General features: G+C 39.7%; 1 protein-coding gene across 1 annotated transcript in view; it reads left to right on the forward strand.

Annotated features, from left to right (window-relative positions):
• EIF2AK3 (eukaryotic translation initiation factor 2 alpha kinase 3) overlaps positions 1-19866 on the forward strand; it is a 41385-nt gene that overhangs the window by 18549 nt on the left and 2970 nt on the right. The window contains exons 3-15 of the mRNA XM_052683035.1: positions 2602-2796; positions 5386-5516; positions 7497-7731; positions 8009-8171; positions 9081-9218; positions 9737-9859; positions 10016-10236; positions 10565-10677; positions 11724-11846; positions 13012-13161; positions 14164-14950; positions 17787-17954; positions 18480-18581. Coding sequence (XP_052538995.1) covers positions 2602-2796; positions 5386-5516; positions 7497-7731; positions 8009-8171; positions 9081-9218; positions 9737-9859; positions 10016-10236; positions 10565-10677; positions 11724-11846; positions 13012-13161; positions 14164-14950; positions 17787-17954; positions 18480-18581 — 2649 coding nt within the window. The remainder of the gene's footprint in view (positions 1-2601; positions 2797-5385; positions 5517-7496; positions 7732-8008; positions 8172-9080; positions 9219-9736; positions 9860-10015; positions 10237-10564; positions 10678-11723; positions 11847-13011; positions 13162-14163; positions 14951-17786; positions 17955-18479; positions 18582-19866) is intronic.

Genomic DNA, 19866 nt, shown 5'->3' on the forward strand with positions numbered 1-19866 from the left:
GTTGTGCCCAGGGCTCACAGAGTTAATTGAGAGCCTCCCTTGCTCAGAAAAGATACCTCACTTTGCAAAGTGATGGCAAGGTGCTCTGAGTGTACCAAGCCACACAGCCCCTGCTGTTGTGACTTCCAGGGAGCATATCTGGAAGTCTGAACCCACAAGTAGCTGTCTGGCTGCCAGCAGCATGTGTGTAGCTTGGCCAGGCTATATGAATTTAGCTGGCTGGTAGCCTGGCTGAATTTCTTCTGGCTCCAGCTTGAAGTCAGCCTCAGGTCCTTGCTGGCATATCTTGAGAGATGAGGGTGCGTGTAGCTGTTCTGCAGGAAACTGAAGTAGTAGCACAGTGCTGCTGATCCAGAAGACAGAGTGGGACTGCTCACATGTATGTGGCTCACAGACAGAGCTGTGACACCTCGGTGGCATAACAGGGTTTCCCTGTCTGGGGCTCTGTGTGCTGAAACACAGTGCTATAGGAGCTGCTTTAGCTTTTGGTTGGTTGGAAAGTTACCTGTGAAAAGACCAGTGTCTGTTGTTTGTTCTTTTTTCTTTCATATGGGATATCTGTATTGCTGGAGATAAAGCACAGCTCTCCAAATTACGTGCAGGTAACTGAACCGGGTGTGGGAGGAAGCCTCATGGATAATTTATTAATGCAGTACTGCTCAAGCTAAAAATTTTGATCGTTATTATGTGCTTCTGAAGGACTATATTACAAAAACATTTTTTGATGCTACTTCTCTGTGCTGAATATTGTAACAAAGTACTCAAGCTTGGTTAAGGCTGTAAGTTTGGCACAGGCTTATTTTGTTATTAAAAAGTGTTTTCCACGATCTGCATGTCTTTGTTTCTAAAGATCACAAGGCTTCTCTTGCATATGAATGTTTATGTAAACCTTTTGTTTGCTTTATTTTCATACTAATCATGTGATTTCTGCGAATGACCCCCTGCACAAATGTTTGCTTTTTATTGTTTTATTTCTATGCACGTATCCAGTCATGTATACGTGTACGTGTCCTCTTCCCCTCCTTGGAAAACCATTCTGCAGCATGTTTTGTGGATCACAGCTCTCACAGTGTCTCCTCTGGTATGCTTTGGCCTTTTTTAGTTATAATGTAAATATCCAGGAGGAAAATATACATACTTCATTTTGCTTTGTTTAAAAAAGAAAAAAGATCACTGCTATTCATGCGGTTATTTTTATCATCTCTTCAATTACATGTTCTATTCCTGAGAAGGATTTTTAATTGTCAGTCATCATGCAGCTTTTCAAAGCCAGGAAGCTTTGGTCTTAGATCCCTTAGGGATCTTAGGGGCAGTCACCAGCATTATCAGGTAATTGCCCTAAACTTCTTCTCTGAATGAGGTATATGAAGCACTGCAAGAAAAGAGGTCAGTCATGACACGTGCACACTGACAAGATCTTTCTTTTCCTTCCTCTTTATGTGAATCTCAACTTGTGATTGTGCTGTATGCTCTTGTGCAACCCAGTTAAAATAAGAAGTTTCATGTTAGAGAGCATTTCAATCGAAGATGCAACATCAGAACTTAAATTAAATCCAAGCAGAAAACTCCTGGATCATGTGTGCGTGTTTCCTTTGAAGTAACTAATATACATGTACCACAAGTAGTCTTTAGAATGTGTAAGGAGTCTGAATATAATGTAATTATGTTGTAGGGTACTGCCCAAATGGACAGAAGGTCTGCAAAAGCCTTAAAATCTTCCATGTTAATCCATATCCTCAAAAGCTAAGATTAGAGGGATTACGGTTTCTCTCCTTGATGGGCGCAGCCACCGCGGCTCCACAGTATTAGTTATGGTCTATCATGCTGATAATGAGTTTCTTAATAAGTCCCTTAGTACTCATTGACAATGACTCATGCTTCCGAATGAGGATCTCCTTGAATATCTGTGTAATGGATGAAACTGTATCCCAGTGAAGAATGTTTGACCTCTTGTGCGTTTTAAGAAAAATCAGAATTTGAAGGGATCTGTGTGTAAGCATAAGGCGATCTGGGGAGAAGTTGGATTTTACTGTTTGAAAAGCCATAAATGCAATGTAAGGTCTGTCAATGGTAGTTGCTCTGTCTGCTTTAAAGAAGGGTGGCTTTTCTGGTGTAGTCATCACTTGCAAAAGAGCACACATACAGCCTGAGCTTTTCTTTTAGAACAGAATTTAGTTGTCTGATCTGGAGGGAATGCTCAGTTCTGTATTTACTACTAAATTCACTCTGGGGAAGGTGTAGAAATTTAGAGCTTTACCTAGAATGCCACTATCTTGAAACAATCACAATAACGTGCTTAGTTTTCAGCCACTGTTCAGTCTCTTCAAGACTACTTCTACCCTTATTTCTCTGTTTGGATTGTAGAAATCAACTGATTGAGCTTTGAATGCTTAAAATGGAGGAAGTGTTAGAACTGAATTGTTTTTTAACATGATGCCTGAAAGTGTTCTTTGTAATTTTGAAAAATAAGATTCTGGGATACAAAACCATAAAATAAGGTGCTGCAATGTAAATCACTATACTTGCTCACGCTATGCTTCATTTTGCATCTCTGTATGTTTTGCTAGAAGTAGTAACTTATGTTCTGTTGGCTTGTTTTAGGTATTTGGAAATAAGATGATAATTCCTTCCTTGGATGGAGATCTTTTCCAGTGGGATCGGGACCGAGAGAGCATGGAAGCAGTTCCTTTCACAGTTGAATCTCTTCTTGAGTCATCCTACAAACTGGGCGAGGATGTTGTCTTAGTTGGGGGGAAGTCTTTAACAAGCTATGGGCTGAGCTCCTACTCAGGGAAGGTAAGAGCTTCAAAAGTTGTCTTGTGTGTCTCAGATTTGTGTATCTTCTGTTTCTAGTACTATCTTGCAAGTAGATTGCTCTTATGATTTAAGCTGCACTACGGTTTTGGTGTATGATTGCACAGCACCAAAGAGCAGAGTACAAATTTCTTGGGAAACAAATGAAGCAGGCTGAAGTAAGACTTAGCAGCTGTGGTTGGATGACACTGCTGAGAGCATCGCTGCAGTGTCTTCTTGTGTGAGCTTTTGCTCTCTCCCTTGTGCTGCTTGTGTCACTTGCCATTTGCTAAGCAGAATCAATTTGCTAACCTAAGAGAAAAACTCCTTGCTTCTATTGGATTACTTTTGTGCTGAGTTAGCAAATTCAGAGCAAGGGGAAGAAATGACCCCTTTCTGCAGAATTGGAAGATGAGTTCAGCTTTATTATGTGGCTCTGCCTGGAACAGCCTTCCCAGTTCAGCTTACTGAACATCAAATAAAGTTTTAGATGGTGCGTTTTTCACAATTAAAGATGTTAATTTTTTTGTCAGCTAGCAAAGAGTATCTGATTGAAAACAAGAGAAGCATTCAATGTACATGAACTTCTGAGATTTGTTCTTGTTGCCAGTAAGTTTACTCTACCTTAGGAGTTCTTAAATTTTAAACTCATGCAGAAGTTAAGTCGAAAACTACTTTTTATCTGACTGGTTCAGAAAGTGTGTTTTTTTTTCTGAAATCTTTTGGTTAAGTGGTGTGTGTTTTTAAAAATGGAAGGAAGAAAGGATTAAAACACAGGAATTGATTGCATTCTTTTGAGTCCTAGACTTTGACTTTCTTATCCTCCTCCTTCCATGTCCTGCATTATTTAAGTGATCACAGATGTTTTGTGTAGTGAATAGCAGATATTTGCTAAAATCAGAAATGTTGTTTTTAGAACATGTAAAAAGAAAATGATAATATTTGCTTTTCAAAACAAAACCAAGCCATAACAGTTTTTTCCATTTTAACCAGGTGTTTTCGTGTAGAATGCTGTTGCAGTTTCTGTAATGATCACTCATGATAAAGATCCAAAGCAGTAGTTTATGAAACCATTTAGATTTTCTCATTGATGGCAAAGGGCACTTGTACCAACTGTTAAGGAAGTGGTAATTTCAGTTCCTGCTGTGATTCAGGCCCAGACTTGCAGTACCAAAGGTGCTGCACGCAGGAAATAGTGCTTTACTCTTCCATGTTAAGAATTTTGGCAGTGTGGAACAGGCTGCCCAGAGAGGTTATTGGTGCCCCATCCCTGGAGGTGTTCAAGACCAGGTTGGATGGGGCTCTGGGCAACCTGGTCTGGTTTTAAATGGGGAGGTTGGTGGCCCTGCATGTGGTGGGAGAGTTGGAGCTTCATGATCCTTGAGGTTCCTTCCAACCCTGGCCATTCTGTGTGTTGTCCTTGGCACTGTAATGTCAATTCACGCTTCCTGAAAGTGTGTCCAACTTACTTTCAAAACACAAATGGCTGTATGTATTCCAAATACTGTTTGAGAATTGGACTGTTGCAAAGTCTGTGTGACAGCATTAATTTGAGGTCCCCACCCCATTTTAATAGCTGAAAAGACCAAGTGGGATGGCTCTGCAGTGTTTTATATAGATCAATAGTACTTAATTTGAAGTTAATAGAGTTATGCTGAGGCAGATATGGCACGAAAACAGAATTATACTGTGAACCTACTTCTAGAAATTATCTTTCTGTCAATATGTATCATAGGAAAAAGAGGAACTATGATTTCTTTCTGTTAGAATAGAAAACTATGCAAAGAGTCAATAAGTCAAAGATATTCCAGGCTGTAGGATTCCTAGAACTTTTTGCAAAAACAATTCTCTTAAACCATGCTTTGTGACATCCATCAAGTTGAACATCTAAAATCATAGAATGATAGAATCACAGAATGGCCTGGGTTGAAAAGGCCCACAATGCTCATCCAGTTCCAACCCCCTGCTATGTGCAGGGTCACCAACCAGCAGACCAGGCTGCCCAGAGCCACATCCAGCCTGGCCTTGGATGCCTCAGGGATGGGGCATCCACAGCCTCCTTGGGCAACCTGTTCCAGTGCCTCACCACCCTGTGTGTGAAAAACTTCCTCCTAATATCTGACCTAAACCTCCCCTGTCTCAGTTTAAAACCATTCCCCCTTGTCCTATCACTATCCATCCTCGTAAACAGCCATTCCCCCTCCTGTTCATAAGCTCTCTTCAAGTACTGGAAGGACACAATGAGGTCTCCCCAGAGCTCTTGTCCAAGCTAAGCAAGCCCAGTTCCCTCAACCTTTCTTCATCCTTTCAAATCAAACAAAATCAGTAATAATAAACCAAGTAAATCAGTATGTCCAATAAAAAGATAAGCCACAACTAAGTTTTCAGTACCCTCTCCTGTTTCTATGCTCCCTTCAAGCATAGGAGCTTGAAGGAGCTCTGTATCCCCTGTGAGCCGAAAATGAATGAGCCGAAAAATGAGCCGAAAACTGTAACAATTGTTAGTTTTGAACATTGGTGTTGGATGCTCTTTTTTTCGCTCTTGAGGCTGTTCACATTTCCAAGCTGTGAGTCTCTTGTCTTGTCTCTTAGGTGAAGTACATCTGCTCGGCTGTGGGCTGTCGCCGCTGGGATGACGATGAGGCAGAGCAGGAGGACACACTGCTGTTACGGAGGACTCAAAAAACAGTCCGTGCTGTTGGACCACGCAGTGGTAATGAGAAGTGAGTATTATAATAACATAGGTTTTAATTTGTAACTCTTTAAGAATTTGACCTTCTTACTCTCGTAGAAAAGGAATGAGGGAGTTTGTTCCGAAGGAATGTCACAGGCTTATTTAGCACCTATCTCTTCTGGTCTTCAATGTTTCTAAAAAAAAGAAAATCTGTAATTTCAGTTTTAGACCATTAGAAAAAATACTCATCCATACTTACTTCTCTTAAGTCAAATGACAGTGACTTTTCTTGTCCCTGTATATCTCAAAAGTGTGTCATTACTGCACAAGATAAATGTCTCTATTGTTTGTTTCAACTGATCATTTGGTATAGCAGGAGATAGCCTGAAAGCCTTCTGTGATTTTTTGATTCTCTTCTTAAGTTCTTTACAGAATCAGAGAATCACAGAATGGCCAGGGTTGGAAGGGATCTCAAGGGTCATGAATCTCCAACCCCTCTGCCACATGCAGGGCCACCAACCTGCACATTCAGTACCAGACTAGGCTGCCCAGGGCCCCATCCAATCTGGCCTACTAATGGTAACTGTCACTTTTTTTATACTTGATGTTTTAGCTTTCATTTTAAGTTGACAAAAAATGAACACTTCAAGACTGAAGACATTTCAAAAAGCCTCATTCTTACATCTCCTTTTGTTTCATGATTTAGGTGTTCTTTTTTTCACAAGCTGTAAAAATTGCTTTGGTCTGTGACTTCCCTCATGCTCTCACTTTGAAGTTTCCAGCACACTGAGATTTTTAAAAATAAAAAAAGCACGCACCCAAAACAAACAATAAAACCCAGCCCAACAACAGCTGAAAAAAACAACAAGCTAACACCGTGCTTAAATACAAGTTTACAAGGCTGGCTGCTATACAAAGATACAAAGATAACTGCCCACCAGTCAATGGAGAGCTAGTCATTCTCTGTTCACCTGCGCCCTCTTCTGTTTGCGGCAGGATTTGACGCATAGTGTGTCTGCAGTCTGTCAGAAAGAAGCTAATTAGAACTTGACTAGATTAGCAAATGAGAAGTCTTAAGAGAAAATCTTGATTCTTAGAGACTGATACTGCCAGGGAGAGGTATGTCATGAAAGCACGTTTGTTGTTTGCATGTCTTTCAGAAAAATAGCATGGTACCTTTGGTACATGAATTCTTTAGTTGTAGCCAGAAGTAGAGGAGCCTTGGGTACCGAAAGATATTGTTAAAGGAGTGTTTTCCTTCTTTTTGCTCTTTCAGATACCAACTTCCCATTCTTTCCCCTCTGTATTTGTCTACAGCATAATTACAGCTCTATGAGGTGGAAATAAGAGCTCTTTATTTTTCTGAGAGTAATTTTGGTTTTGTCCCAGTTCGTTGTTTACAGAAGTTGAAGAGTTTTAGGCTGTGCAAGCGAGCTCTATGTTCCTTATACAGCCATATTTGTTTCAGAGTATGTTAACCTGTAACATGAGCTGTCCTGGCTTTGTTGAATTGCCCATCAAAGAGATCCTGTGTTACGGTTTCTGTGTGGGATTAAAAGAAACAAACAAAAAAGAAAGCACCATCCCTTCTCTTGCTTGAAAGCCTTACATTTAAAATAAAATATCCTTTGTTAGTGAATTATGTCTTCTGTAGAATGCTGCTTCCTAAATGCTTTATACTTTTATCAACTGTGTAACATGTTTTTCCCTAAACAGACCTAGCTTTATTATTATTTGATGATTTTTAATTGCCCTCTCCATATACTATACCTTTAATGTCATTGGCACTACTTCATCAGCTGTCTTCTAACCTTGGATGTCATGCTAGACAACAAGATTTCTTTCTCGTTTGGTTTGTATTCTGGATACAGTTATAGGATTAGCACTCCCTCTCCTGGTACAGCTGTGTTACTGTGGCTTACTGGGCCAAATACAGGTAATTCAGTTTAAGAATCTTTGAATTGAGGGTATGGTACTTGCTTAGAATATATAACTTTTACAGATATTTTTTTTCCTCTTTTTCTTTTAGGTGGAATTTCAGTGTTGGTCACTTTGAGCTGCATTATGTCCCAGACATAGAAAATAGAGCAGGATACATTGAGAGCAATTTTAAATTGCATGTGAACAAAGAAGAAACAAAAATAATTTCAGATGTGGATGAGCAGGAGGCAATGATGAAAGATACAGTGATAAAAGTCTCAGTGGCTGACTGGAAGGTTATGGCTTTTAACAGACGAGGAGGACATCTCGAATGGGAATACCAGGTGTGGGAAGAAACAGAATAATAAATGTTACAGTTGTAGAAGATATGCAGCTTCATTGTTGATATCTTTCATCCTGGGTTTTAGATGCAGTCTCTGTGTTTAAAAAAACAAACAAACAAACAAACAAACACTTTTTTGGAACTTATTTTACTGATGTACTGTTTTTGAGCTGCTGCATCTGTTACACAAGCCAAACTGAGGTATTTAAGCACTTGATCTCTTACATAACACCTAATTAATATGACATTAATTTCCTTGTTATATCTGTCTGCTTCAGTTTTGTACTCCAATTGCTTCTGCATGGCTAGTTAAGGATGGCAAGGTAATTCCAATCAGTCTGTTTGATGACACAAGTTACACCACAAACAATGAAGTGTTGGAAGATGAGGAGGATCTTGTGGAAGCTGCCAGAGGGGCCACGGAATCCAGTGTCTATTTGGGTGAGGCACCAGCTGTTGTAAACATCATCGTTTTCTGTGAGCTTTTAGTAAAGCAGATCATTCCATACTGGTAGAATTAATTTCTATGACTATTTGGCCTAAAGTGGTAAATAAATGATGTTGTGTTTTGACCAAGAAGAAATAGGTTTTAAAACATTGTACTCTATTCTATTTACTGCTTTATAGGTGCAGTACTTTGCACATGATTGCAAATCTTGAAACTTTTAAAGATAGGTTTATAGTTAACAATGCAGTCTTATTGCTCAGAAAGCTGTAAGAAATATCTCCCTCTAGTCCTCTAACATTTCACATTATTTTTTTTCCTCTGCAATGACTGCAGTAACTTACTGTGAATATATTCCCGTTAAGTTCATATGTGATTGAGGTTTTTATCCAGCTATTAGAATTAATTTGATGTGATTTGTGACAGTTTGAAATAGTGGCTCCAGGCCCTTCTTCTCAGCTATCTGCCTGTCTCTGTATGGAAGATGTGCTTTGGTTTTCAAGGACTTTTTTTTTTTTCCCTTAGCCTCTTTCTTGAAGCCTTTCTTATTAATGGTTACACAGATATTTTCAGCCTTCCTGTTACAGTGTTGAAGAGTAGTGTTCACCAGCATTAACAAGGGTAGGAAGTTTGAAGGAAATCTTAGGCTAAGCCCAAGATGCTTGGTAACACTTCAGAACTGGTGGCAATTTTTTGAAGATGTTCTGATCTCATGCTTTTCTAGAGCAAAGGGAATATGTTCTGTTTGAATTCAATCAGTCAGTATCTCAGATTCTCAGAATATAGAGAAATGCTTTTAAAAGTATTCTAAACCATACATCTTAACTGGATGATTTGAATCTGAGAATGAAGGAAACCAAGTCTGAGTTATTATTTATTATATTATTATTGGTTTTGTTTCTCAGGTATGTACAGGGGCCAGCTGTATCTGCAGTCATCAGTCAGAATTTCTGAAAAATTCCCAACCAGCCCAAAGGCCCTGGAATCCAGGAATGATAATGCAATTATTCCCCTCCCCAAAATTAAATGGAAACCCTTAATCCGTAAGTAACAACTCAGAGTCTCATTTATTGTCTTAGACCTAAGAGCATCTTTCTGATAATTTTCAAGCTAGTCTACTAGTTCCTGAATGAGTTTACAGTTGGGAACATCTGTGCTCTATTAATTCTTTTTTTTTTTTAATGAGGCATTTGAATTGTAAGTGACTCTGTGGATTTGATGGGGTCTTCTAAAGTGATGCCGTGTTGATCTTCTAAAACAGTTGTTTTACCAGAAGAAGAATTCTTTTTGCATGATGTGAATATGAAGTTAGTTGACTTGTCCAAAATAGTATGTAGGCTGGAAAGTAGCATTTAGGCTGGAAAGTAGTGTTCAGCGGTGGTTACCTCTCTTGATTTCTACCTCCTTTGTGTTTCCTTGCATTAATTTTGGTCCTTACGGCCTGACCTGGCAACCTCATGTTTTCTAAGGTAATGCAATTGGAGTTCTCATGAAATTCATCCAAGAGCAGAATCTTGTTAATAATCATCCATCTCAGAAAGTTTTTCTCTTCTTTGCTTAGATTCTCCTTCCAGGACTCCAGTGTTGGTGGGGTCGGATGAATTTGATAAGTGTCTCAGCAATGACAAGTACTCTCATGAAGAATACAGCAATGGAGCACTTTCAGTCCTGCAGTACCCATACGGTAGGTTGACCTTCTGAATTTTGAAGTGTTACACAACAAAAACAAAGTGTGCTCACAAAACCCAGTGTCTATTGAGAAGACTTATTTATGAGAAACATTGGCTTTGTAGTTGTGTAACAAACAAATCTGTGCCCTTTTTGTGCCTTCTATATGCAGATAATGGATATTACTTACCCTACTACAAAAGAGAGAGAAGTAAACGTAGCACCCAGATCACTGTTAGATTTTTTGATGACATGAATTACAAAAACATTCGCAAAAAAGATCCTGTTCTTCTGCTTCACTGGTGGAAAGAAATTGTTGGCACCATTCTATTTTGCATTGTGGCCACGACCTTTATTGTACGCAAACTTTTCCATCCCCATCCCTACAGCAGAGTGAGTATTTTATTTTTTTTCCCCTCAATCCCAAATACAGAAGGTCTTATTCTAGCCTTTTTCTTTTGGTTTTGATTCTGCTCTGTGTGGTGTTAATAATTTATGAGATAACGTAGCCTAAATGTATTATTTAATCTATCTGTGAAGGCTGTCAGCTGCCACGCACAATTTGCTCATCTGCTTCAGCTAGCATTGCTTCAACCATATCTGATTACTTTGGAGATGCTTACACTGAAATGATGGAATGCGTTATCTACAGGTACAAACTGATCTCAAGTACTTAGGACTTGAATTTTTGTTTTTGTTCTTGTTTTGGTCACCATGTTAGCTGCGGAAGGAATCTGAAACGCAGTGTCAGACTGATAGCAAATATGAGCCTGCATGTGGAGATGTTAAGGACACCAGCTGGAGTGATGTCAAGAGCTCTGGATACGTATCAAGGTGAATTCAGTTCAATACTGCTCATGCAAAGTTTTTAGTCGGTGTGAAAACTAATGCTGTCTGCAAAAAAGAGTTGGTGGTCATTAGTTCTTACCTACCTGTAGTCCCCCTACTCCACAGAACAGTGAAAAAGAACCCTGTTGCCCCTTTATCAATTGGAGATTGCTGTTATGATTAGTCTAAGAGTCCCTCAGAGCCAGCACAGGACCTCTGCTTGGGAGTGTTGCTCAAATACTTCCTGCTGATAGGTGAAATGAAGGATTGATTCTTAATGTTCTCATTCTGTCTGTTTCTGTGCTTCTGGATTAGAACATGGAAATTGCAGGTGGAAATATGTTTGATGTATGCTACAGAACAAGCAGAGTATATATGGAAGAAACCTTTGTTGCTTATTAGGAAAGGGTCGTTTAAAATGGATCTATAGGGGCATGTCAGTAATAGGAGAAAATGTGACCATTCCTAATTTGCCAAAAATAGGAGATGGACTATTTAAAATGAAGAAGAAGAAAGATAGTGAGATTTAACAAGTGATAATTCAGAAGATGTGCTCAGGGTAGTAGCAGAAATACTTACTTGTGGTGGGGTTAAAAGCACGTCATGATTTGGAAAATACCCATCTATCACCACCTGAATTGGGCATGGGAGTTTAACTGAAATATCTGTGGTCTGTGATCCTGTAGTCATAAAACCTGGCACTGTGCAAGGCTTCTTCAGTTTGTCAGATGCACTTAGATGCACGTGTGAGGAGTCTTGCTGAGGATGTGATAGACACTGAATAAATGCATAATCAGCACCTGTCGGTTTCCTAAGTAGGTAACCATCTGATTGCTTCAGTGGGTGGGTGAGCAGAGGAGGAAGAGGAGAAATGCTTGAAGTCATTCAGCACATTTTGCCTGTACAGAATTATTTAACACTTAAACCCCTTCCCCTGACAAAAAAAAAAAAAAAAAAAAAAAAACAGCACAGCCTTCATTTATGTCTATTCTTGCTAACATATTTTTCTCCATCCATTCTTCTGTCCCTTATTCACATCCCTCTCCTCCCAGATATCTGACAGATTTTGAACCAATTCAGTGTCTGGGCCGTGGAGGTTTTGGAGTCGTTTTTGAAGCCAAAAATAAAGTGGATGACTGCAACTATGCTATCAAAAGGATCCGTTTGCCAAACAGGTACTGACTGAGTTTGCTGAGAACTAGAAAAATTAGTGACTGGCAGGATCTTACACAGTTCCTGAACTGATTGCCCAGGTTCTGCATTAGGATGAATTACATACTTTTTAATGGGTGGGCTGACTTAATTTTGGCATCAGGAATTTGACATATGTATTCACAGCAGAAGGGTGACCTGTTTGGCTAAGCTACTAACATAGCAGGACCCTTATGAGGATGCTGCAGCTACATGGGAACTCCATTGATTTCCTTGATGAATTGAGCCTTTAGTAACAGCACTAGTTATTTGTAGCACTGTTAATTTGCTTCTCTCCTTTCTTTCCTTACCTTTCCTATTCCACCCTTTCTTTCTCATCCCCTTTCCTCTCCTGCTTTTTTGACTCCATTTATCCATGTGTTTCATTCTCCGGTCCCACAACCCCTACCTTTTCTTTCAGTCATAGGTGGTCAAGCCTTGATGCTGAATTATCCTACACAGAACTTCCTTTTAGTGGGAGATGGGAGACACTGCTTCTGGAAATCTCAAGTTAGAACAGCAAACAGGCAGGCCAGTAGTGGGAGGGGGGTAAAGCTGTGAAATCTAGAATTACTATTTTTTGAATGTGTTAAATAAACGTGATTACTTAAGATAAAAGGTTGTGTTCAGAAATTTAAGGTAGCCTTTTCCAGGCATATCCAAATCATTTGAATAAAACCATTAAACTTCATTTGATGGAGTGTTATGGTCTTAACAAGAGGTCCGTAGAATGAAGATGGTCTTTATGTTGTGCCAATTAAAAAAGAAACACGAAGGTATTTCTATCTGTCTGTGTGCCAGTGTCTTCTACATCCCTGTAGAATATTGCTGTCTAGTGGATTTCTGTTTTCTGTCCTTGTAAATAGTTGAGAACAAGATGCACCTTTCTTTTCAGTTTTGTTGCCTGTAATTATTTGAAAAGAGGTGAATGAATGCTTAGCTGTTAGGAGCAGTCTGCTCCTCCATGCTTCTAACATAAGGGAATTACTGTGGGGAATTTGAAAAAGGTCTTCTTTGGGGTGAAGAGTGGTACTGCGAGCCTGGCTTACACATGGCTAACACTGGTTAAATTCCTTTGCAGAATTTTCTGTGGTGTGCTATTGCTTTATGTAACCATGTCACTGCTTTTCTTCTCACCCCAAATCCTAGGGAGCTGGCACGTGAGAAGGTGATGCGGGAGGTGAAGGCATTGGCTAAACTTGAGCATCCAGGTATTGTCCGGTACTTCAACGCGTGGCTGGAAGCTCCACCTGAGGGATGGCAGGAAAAGATGGATGAACAGTGGTTAAAGGATGAAAGGTAACCTGTGGGTGTTTGATCAGTTGAACTTGAGGTTGTATGCCAACAGAACAGGGGAACTGGAAGATGAACTAGGAAAGAAGTAGTTATTGACTGTCAAACTGTCAGTTCAACAAGATACAAATGTATCACATTCATGCCTGGCATTTCTTAATTTCTGGGTCCTCTTTAAGACCCTGCTTTAAGCTTCAGAAACATCTTGTAATTCTTAACATCACTTCCCTATCTGGGAATCCTAAGGAAGATCAGAGCACTGTTTACTACGGTGATTTGGTTTTAACCTTCAACAGCTCTGTTCTCTCTGTTCCTTTCCACAACTGTCCTTTTTTTAATGTCTGTCTTAGTTTTGATAGCTCTGATCCAGTACTTCAGTTAATTTATTTCAGCATAAATATGTGAGGGCTTATCAATCTGATGAGTTATAAAGCTTGGTAGAATTAGGTTAAAAATGAAAAATTAGATAAGGGAGGTAGGTGTTAGTTGTACAGAAAAGGTGGGTGTATGTTAACAACATTTAAAAGTGCAAGAGAGAATGGGACCTAATATTCTTATGATCCACTATTTAGTAGTCTCTTAATAACATCTTAACATGCCTATTCTAATTCTTAGGATACAGCAGATTTTGTATTTTAGGTACTAAATTAACATTTCACAGCTGTAATTCTTCTAAGGCACTTTAAATAGTCATGTCAATGCTTGCTCTAAAGGAATGAGGTTTGTTTGAGCTGAAGTTGAGCCTGATTGCACATTGGGAACTTGGCAGTAGAGCTTGCTATTTTTCTTTTCTCATTTGGGAGATGCTATCCAAACATTTTTGTCTCAATTAGAAGATATTGTACTCGCTGAGAAAAATAGGTGACAAATCCTGCTTGTTAGTGGCTCCCACACAGGGATAGTTATTTCCTGTTTTGCCAGAACTTTGTTTTCAGAAAAAGTCTTCTGAAAATGCATTCTAGTGGGATGAAGTTCTGTAGTACTGACCTCTTCATTTGGTTTTCCTAGCACCGATTGGCCACTCAGTTCTCCCAGTCCAATGGACGTCCCATCATTCAAGATCAGAACAGAGCCATTTTCCACAAAGGACCACATTGAAGTTATTGCTACTTCATCGGAGAAGGGAAGGTCTTTCTCTGTGGGAATACCACGTGGTCAGTCTGATTCATCTGAAAGTGAGTTCTCTCCTCTGGAATTTTTTGCTTCAGACAACAGGGACTTGCACCAGTCAGCAGATCCACTGTTAAACCTTCAGGACAGCGTTCTTACGGGCTGTGATGTAGAAGACAGTACTATCAACAGTAATGAGCTGGGTCACTCCGAGTTGGATCACTCCCTGGAAGTCTGTCTTCCAGCTGTTCCTGTGGTACAGCTGAGGGAAGGGACTTCCTCCTCTATTGTGTTCGAGGATTCTGGTTGTGGAAATGCTTCTAGTAAGGAAGATAAAATTGATGCTTCGTGTGATGAAAGTCTTTCTGAGGACAAGCCAACGAGTACAAAAGAACCTGGTAACAAGAAATCTTCAGGAAGTCCCCTTTCTGTTTCTCCACCAAGGCCAACAAGTTTAAGCCTGGACCTTTCTAAAAATACTACAGAAAAAGTCAAGCCCACCTCTCCAAAGGTGTATCTTTACATCCAAATGCAGCTCTGCAGGAAAGAGAACCTTAAAGACTGGATGAGCAGACGATGCATAATAGAGGAGAGGGAAAGGACAGAGTGTCTGCAGATATTTCTGCAGATAGCTGAAGCAGTTGATTTTCTGCATAGTAAAGGATTAATGCACAGGGATCTTAAGGTTTGTATTCCTAGGATACTATTGGAAATGTTTTTACCTGTTGGCATGGTCGTGATCAAATGTCTGAAGTTTCCAAATTGTGGTTTAAATTCCTTTATTTATATTTATTTTAGAGCTAGTGGTGGCAATGGTGATTAGGAGACGGTTGGACTAGGTGATCTTGTAGGTCGTTTCCAACCTTGTGATTCTATGATTTCCCATGCTGGCAGTGTCCTATACACAAACATTTTTCTCATTTACTACCATGAGATTATGAGATTTTCTTTGGAGTTGTTGTAACTTGAACTGTTTCTGCTCTACTGTTGTAAAATTCCTGAAACACGTGGACTGACTCAGATGGCATTGCTAGCTTGGGTGTTAGCAGTTACACATTTGACTGCTCCTAACAGCAGTGCCAGAGTGTTCATCTATGTCAGGTTCTGCTTTAAGCTGGCAGATCATGTGCTGCTACAGGTAGGTGGTGTGGTGGTGTTTTTTTTGTTGTTGTTTTGGTTTGTTTTGTTTTTAATGTGAGTAGTGCAGTATTGGAAGGAAATAACAGAACGGATGAGGCTGGCAGGGACCTCTGAGTCCTTCTGGCCCAGCCCAACCCTAGCAGGAACACTCAGAGCAGGATGCCTAGGCCCACATCCAGGCAAATTTTGAAGAAAAACCCAGATTTGGAGTAAACTCCCACTCTCTGGTCCCTGTGCCAGTGCTCCAGACTAGCACAGCAGTGCTGCCTGATGTGCTGGGAGAGCTCCTGGTTTTGGGTTATGCCTGGGCAACACTGAACAAAGCCTGTCTCTGTCCTCTTGCACTTTCCTACAGGCATTTGTGGAAACTGAGATCCTTCTGAGCCTCCTCTACTGTAGGCTGAGCAGCCCCAGTAGGAGAGTCTCACTAAGATAGTTGACTGCCTATCACTGACCTCAGGATGGATGTTAAAAAAGCTGAATTCACATCTGTATAACAATTTGGAGTTGTAGTGCTCCAGGAAGTAAAAATTAATTATTCATTCCTGCAGGTTTGGTTTTTTTACAGCAAGACTTTTTGTATCCCATACATTTTTATGGCTTTTTTAGTTTATGGCATTTTTTATGGCATTTGTAGTTCAGGAACTTTATGCAGGTTTCTTCATTGCTGAGCTGTATGGCAAAGAAAGCTATTTTGAAACCTGTTCTGTCCTTTCAAGTGAAGCAGATAATTCTGGTGTACATCTTCTGTTTTCCATAGAAATACTGCAGGACATCAGCAGTGTTAGTCCTGGTTTGAGAGAATGTAAGTTCTATGTTACTGCTCTAGGATTGAAATGTGAACTGTTCTGGAGTTGAATGTTGAGTCAGTGATGACTCTCCAAAAACAAATTTCTGGGGGATTCATGATCTTTTAATGTCTGATAACATCCAGGCTGTTAATTCTGGAAGTGAGCGCTGTACAGCATGGGAAAGGCTGTGGTTGTTTTTACCTTTGATGTTGAAGATGACTGAAGTCAAGCAAGACTTTAGTGTCTTCCTTTCATTTTGCTTCGTTTGTGCCTAGTCTTGATGGAAGTTGTAGCTCTGGGAGTGTTAGTATTTGTTACACAGTACCAGAATTTAGTTGAAGGGCCCAGCTGAAGTTAGTCTTAATCTTCTAAGCTGTGAGGGATTGACTCCTTTGCTTTTGTCAAATGGAGATGCAGTACCTGTTACTTGAGGAGGCATTGTTGCCTACCTCAGTGTAGAAAGCACTGAAATGCTTACAACCATTCTTGTAGCTCCTCAATAATCACCTGGTAGCAGTAGAAGCAGAACATGAAAATACCATCTTGGACATGGCTGTTAAAGGGGATTCAAGTTCAGTAACACAAAAAGATAACCAAAGTTAGAAAAAGCTCATGAACCCATCCAGCATTAAGCTATTACTTTGAGCCATTATCTGAAAAATCTTTAGTGCTTAAGGAAAAGACCAGAGAAGCAATTTAATCATTATGTCAATATGTTGCTAGATGTTATTAATTAACACATTTCTTAACAGTACTGTCTGTTGTAACCCTCTGCAGACTCTTAGTTTGCTGTTCAATAAAGCTTAGATAGGTGGTCTTGAAGCTGATTCACTCTTGTCATTTGCATGGAGTTTTGTTGGAACATCTTAAGGCCAGTGTTAGCAACTATTTGAATGTGAGGTTGTATTTTATTTACTTGGTTGAACAACTTGAGAAGGCTTTCCCAAAACAGGCTTATCAGGGTAGTAGCTTTTGTGCACTAAATGAGCTGTGACTCCAAAGGACATTCAGTCCTGAAAAGTACAGTGGATGATAAGACCTGGCTCAGGTGGCAGTTTTACAGGCAGGCTATGAGTAATGTGAAACTAACAAGTTAGATACCTCAATAGCTCAGCAATAAGCAAATAGTTGTGTTTTTACATGCTTATGAAAACTAGTAGCCTTTTCTTCTCTCTTTTCTGGCACAGAGTGGGTTTGCTTTTAACTGAGGAAATTGGATGGACTTCGAAATAGGAATTCTTGGGAACTGTGGAGTTCTTAAGCACTGTTACAGAAACGGTTATTCCCACAGTTAAACTATGCAAAGCTGACTGCAGACTGGAAATCTAGGAACAAGGTCTACTTTTATTGATAAGATAAGGTGTTGTGCCACACACTGGTTAATAATACTGTGAATGAGTGTAATACTCAGAGATTGGAATTAAAAAAACAACAAGAAAACAAGAAAACAGTCAGATCTGTAACACGTGATGTGAATGTGCCATATGTTTGGAGAGTTAAGATAGCTTACCTGTGCCATTCCCCACAATCTGCCAGAACGCAGACTTGTTTATAACGTGCTTTTTTCTTTCCACCTGTTTGTTTTCTCAGCCTTCCAATATATTTTTCACAATGGATGATGTAGTAAAGGTTGGGGATTTTGGACTGGTAACTGCTATGGACCAAGATGAGGAGGAGGAATTGGTACTCACCCCGATGCCAGCTTATGCCAGACACACAGGACAAGTAGGGACCAAACTCTACATGAGCCCAGAACAGGTTTGTGTTCTCTCAAACTATTTCCAGCACCACCTTGAAGACACTTGAATTCCTGGGAGCTCAAGGATCAAGTAGTCTTTCTTAGTAAACTGTTACAATCAGGTTTACGTTATTTCTCATCGAAGTAGAGTTTTGAGCTAAACTGAATTCCAAAATGAATATTTTAAACATAAAATAGCAAAAACGAACACAAAAAAGGGTTGGTGACCTGTTCTTTGGTGCACTGATTTATCTTGCTCTTAATGTATTAGGCTGTGTAATATTCAAGTCAATGAAGAACGTGGTATTCTTCAGGAGGTTTCAGTTGAAACGTGGCTAGGTCTGCAAAGGGGAGCTGATGATAGGAGTTTTTACTCACACATGCTCAAGTTTGATGTGTCAAAAGGCTGTTACAGTTAGCACCTGTTCTGTGCTTTTCTGCTCTGCACAGAGCTGATCACTCTCGTGCGTGGGAAGTTGTTTGATTACACTGTACGTAATTCTGTGACCAAACTGGCTGACCTCACCTGAATTCTGAATTTTCAGATCTGTGGGAACACCTATTCTCACAAAGTGGATATATTTTCTTTGGGACTGATCCTCTTCGAGCTGCTTTACCCTTTCAGCACACAGATGGAGAGAGTCAAGGTAGGTATGGTGCAGCAGCAAGGGTTAGCCTCTCCTTGATCACTTCTTCAAAAGGATTGCTTCGTAAGACACTTGCAAGAGGTTCTTCTCAGCTTTAAAAAAGCCTTGGAATTAGGAACATGGAATCTTTATCAGCCTTGTCCAGATTCCCTGAATCACTGGAAATGAATTGCAGCCTTCCTTATATGTGCAGTTGAATTGAGGCTGCAGTTTCTTTGCAAACATTCTCTGTTGTGGTGCCAAGTAAGAGGAAATAATGAACTGAGATATCTGAGATCTTAAGCAAAAAATAAGTGTTGCAACTACAAGCCTACCAACTCATTCTTCATTCAGGAGTTGGAGCCATGCTGTGCATTTTCACTATTTCTTCTTTTTGCGTTTCCAGTGCGTTTCTTTAATGAAAAAAGTGAAAAATTGTTATTCATTTTCTAATAATAAAATCTTAGCAGTAATTCCCGCTCAGTGTGAAGCACCGTGTTCCCTGTAATAGGTGACTTTCATTGAATCCAATGTGAAATTGAAGTTTTTATGTATCTTCCTTGCTGTTAAGATGCATGAAATCAGGAAAAAGTTCATAGAGAAGAGCAAGGGCTACAGCCAGAAGGGTATTTCTCTTGCACATGGTGACCAATGACCTACACAGGAATGAGAGTTGTCACAACCTGTATTTATCAAATCAGTATGTTTAGTGCTTTGAAATGCTCATGTGAAGATGGATTGCTTAGCAGAGAAGTTAAAATCATGCTGTGAGTGCAGGCTGGCCAGATACTTTGCTTCTTCTGGTCTTGCTTCCTGGTTTTTGTTGTTTTTTTTTTAATGAATAAGAGCATGGTCTGGAGGAGGAATAACAGTGCTGAATCTGAACTGCTTGCACTAAAACCAATTTGAGATGCCCTAAATGAAATTAGTTTTACTGACACTTATACCTCTCTTGGTTTTTAAACTCTCCTTGGTTTTTAGGTCTGCAGGACTGATTACAAGCTTTGCCCTTCCTGTTTCTATTCTAAGTACAGAGGCAAAGCAGGTAATCAGATTAAATGAATCGTAAATCTAACTCAATACCCCAGGAATTTTGATTCTTAGAAGGAGGGTAAGAAGGTTGCCCTAACTTTCCCTGATTTATTTAAACTCTTTTTGATAAGATCAAAAAGAACTTCCAGCCATTTATTGTCTATTCTGGAGCTTGGCTTCTGTAATATTTGCTTCCAGCTTGTTACACTGATGTTTTCATTGGCCAGTCTTTAGTGCTATGTGCTGAATCAAAGAATGCCCTGTCTGATCTATG

This window comes from Tympanuchus pallidicinctus, unplaced genomic scaffold (assembly GCF_026119805.1).
Source record: "Tympanuchus pallidicinctus isolate F22 unplaced genomic scaffold, pur_lepc_1.0 scaffold2, whole genome shotgun sequence".
NCBI lineage: Eukaryota > Metazoa > Chordata > Aves > Galliformes > Phasianidae > Tympanuchus > Tympanuchus pallidicinctus.